Genomic DNA, 2,500 nt, shown 5'->3' with positions numbered 1-2,500 from the left:
TAGATAGATAGATAGATAGATAGATTGATAGATAGATAGATAGATAGATAGACATACTGAAAATGGATCCCAAACCACCCCACAAGCAAAAAACGTTGCTTAAACCAGCATGTGTTTCTTCATCTAAACACACATTCCTTTATACAGTGCATTTATTCTCAGGTAAACCCCTCCCCCCCTCAGGTACAACCAGGCCCCCGCAGAGAGCGATTCCTACCCCGACAAGAACCAGCAGGCGGCCGCGCTCTCCACCTCCATCATCGCCCACAGGTACCTGGTGGAGGCCGCGGAGTTGCCGGAGTCCATGATCCTGCACTTCGAGGACATCTCCTCCATCCATGTGGTTGTGCTGAAGGTAAGGAGGGGAGGTGGTGAGGGGGTGACGGGAGGGGGAGGGGAAAAGTGAAGGGGTGAGGAGAGGGGGAGGGGAATGGGAGGCGGGTAGGGAGAGGGTGAAGGGAGAGGGAAGGGAGGTTAGGAGGGCGAGGGGAAGGGATGGGTGAAAGGGAGGGGGTTATTGGGGAGGGGGTTGGGATGGAGATGGTGAGGAGAAGGGATGGGTGAAGGGGAGGGGAAGGGGTGGGAGTTTGGGGATGGGGGAAGGGTGGTTGGTGGAGGGCAGGAGGGATGGAGAGAGGGAGAAGTTAGGGGAGGGATGGGGGAAAGAGAGGGGATTGGACAGAAATAGGGGAAGGGAGGGGGTGTTGGGAAATACTTGTGGGAAGGTGGATAGGGTGGATGGAAGGAGTGCGAGTTAAAGGGAAAGAATATGACAGGGTAGGCAGAAGAGGACAAGGTAGGGAGCTGAAAGTAAGAGAAGTTGGAGAAGGAAGATGGGAGTTGGAGAGGCTAGCTTGGCGTGAATGGTTAGGGAAGTGGGAGGGGGAGGAGATGGAGGAAGGGGATAAATACAGAGTGGTGGGGTTAAAGATAGGACTAAGGAGTAGAACTGAATAAGAGAAATGGCCGAGGTGTGCAAACAATCATACTGCGGCTCTATCTTTATCCTAAATAAATAAATAAATAGATAATGAAAAATAAGAATAATGAATAAATGAAAAATATGATAATGCACAGGACGGGATGGGGGGGGGGGGGGTAGTAAAAGGTGGTGGTGGGGGTGGGGAGAAAAAAGGAGGGGGGTATAGGGAATTGGGGAAGAAAAGGAAATTATTAAGGGAACAGACAGGTTAGAGATTGGGGTAGGGAAGAGAGATAGAGACTCCAATGAGGATAGTTATGATGCTTATTTAAATTTCAAGATACATCATGTTGAGTTTGCTTCCTTTGGTATTATGATTTCTTTCATAATTGTCATTCTAATTGTCATTTCACAACCTTCGTTATCGTTATCATTATACCTTTATCATAATCATTATCATAACGATCGTACCCCCAAAGAAATGCTTAAGAAATATAACAAAAGCGTTAAGGATACCTGATAAAAAAAAAAATCAAAATAAAAAAGGGAAATGAAAAAGACGTAAAAGACCAGCGTATTTTTATAACGAAATCTCTAGAGAGGGATTTTCTGTCGCCGAGTATTTAATCCGGGATATTAATCCGGGGATTGTGGGGCTTCGCTCTTTCTTTCCCTCCTTTCGTCTCAGGTTATTTTTTTACTTCATTCTTTCTTTTTTTTTATTTTTTTCTGTTTTTTTTTATTTTTATTTTTCGGTTTATGGTTTCTTTTTGTTTCGTTATCTTTCCTTTTTTTTCTTTCTCGTTTGATTTTCTCTCGTTTTATTTTTGATGTTGTCTTTCTCTCGTTTGCGCTTTCATTATTCTTTTTTTCTTCTCACTCACTCTCTCTCTCTCTCTCTCTCTCTCTCTCTCTCTCTCTGTCTCTCTCTCTCTCTCTCTCTCTCTCTCTCTCTCTCTCTCTCTCTCTCTCTCTCTCTTTCTCTATCTATCTATCTATCAATCTATCTATCTACCTATTTGTGTGGCTGCCTTTCTCTCACTCATTCTCACTCTCTCTCTTTCTGTCTTTCTGACTTTCTCGTTTTTATTTTCAAAGTCAGTTTTTAAATATCTCCTTCTCTTCCCCTTCTTCTTCTTTAATCCTACCCCCCTCCTCCCTCTTTCCCCTCCCCTCCACTCCTCCTCCTCCTTCTCCTCCTCCTCCTCTTTCCCCCCCTCCTCCTCCTGCTTCCTCCTCCTCCTCCTCCTCTCTCTTCTCGTCCTCCTCCTCCTCCCTCCTCCTCCTCCCTCCTCCTCCTCCTCCTCCTCCCTCCTCCTCCTCCTCCCTCCTCCTCTCCTCCTTCCTCGTTCTCCTCCCCCTCCCTACCTCCCTCCATTCTCCTCCTCTTCCCCCTTCATTCCCTTTTATCGCTCTATCCATCTCTTCTTTCTTCTCTTTCTTTTCCCTTCTCCCTCTCTCCTCTTCCTCTTCTTCTCCCTCCTCCTCCTTCACCAACTCTTGTTCCTCCCCTTCTTTCGGTTTAATCCCTCTGCTTATCCCTTCCTTCTCTATATTCACATCTTCGCTTTACCTTCT

The 2,500-nt window shown here is 46.2% G+C and overlaps 1 protein-coding gene across 1 annotated transcript in view; it reads left to right on the top strand.

Moving 5' to 3' along the window:
- The window catches only part of LOC113811525 (uncharacterized), an 8,400-nt gene that overhangs the window by 3,992 nt on the left and 1,908 nt on the right, over positions 1-2,500 (top strand). Inside the window, exon 4 of the mRNA XM_070139167.1 lies at positions 184-355. Within this exon, the coding sequence (XP_069995268.1) occupies positions 184-355 (172 nt within the window). The remainder of the gene's footprint in view (positions 1-183; positions 356-2,500) is intronic.

Source organism: Penaeus vannamei, chromosome 25 (assembly GCF_042767895.1).
Source record: "Penaeus vannamei isolate JL-2024 chromosome 25, ASM4276789v1, whole genome shotgun sequence".
Classification (NCBI taxonomy): Eukaryota; Metazoa; Arthropoda; class Malacostraca; order Decapoda; family Penaeidae; genus Penaeus; species Penaeus vannamei.
Note: the sequence above shows the minus strand (reverse complement) of the source record. Positions and strands in the feature narration are given on the sequence as shown.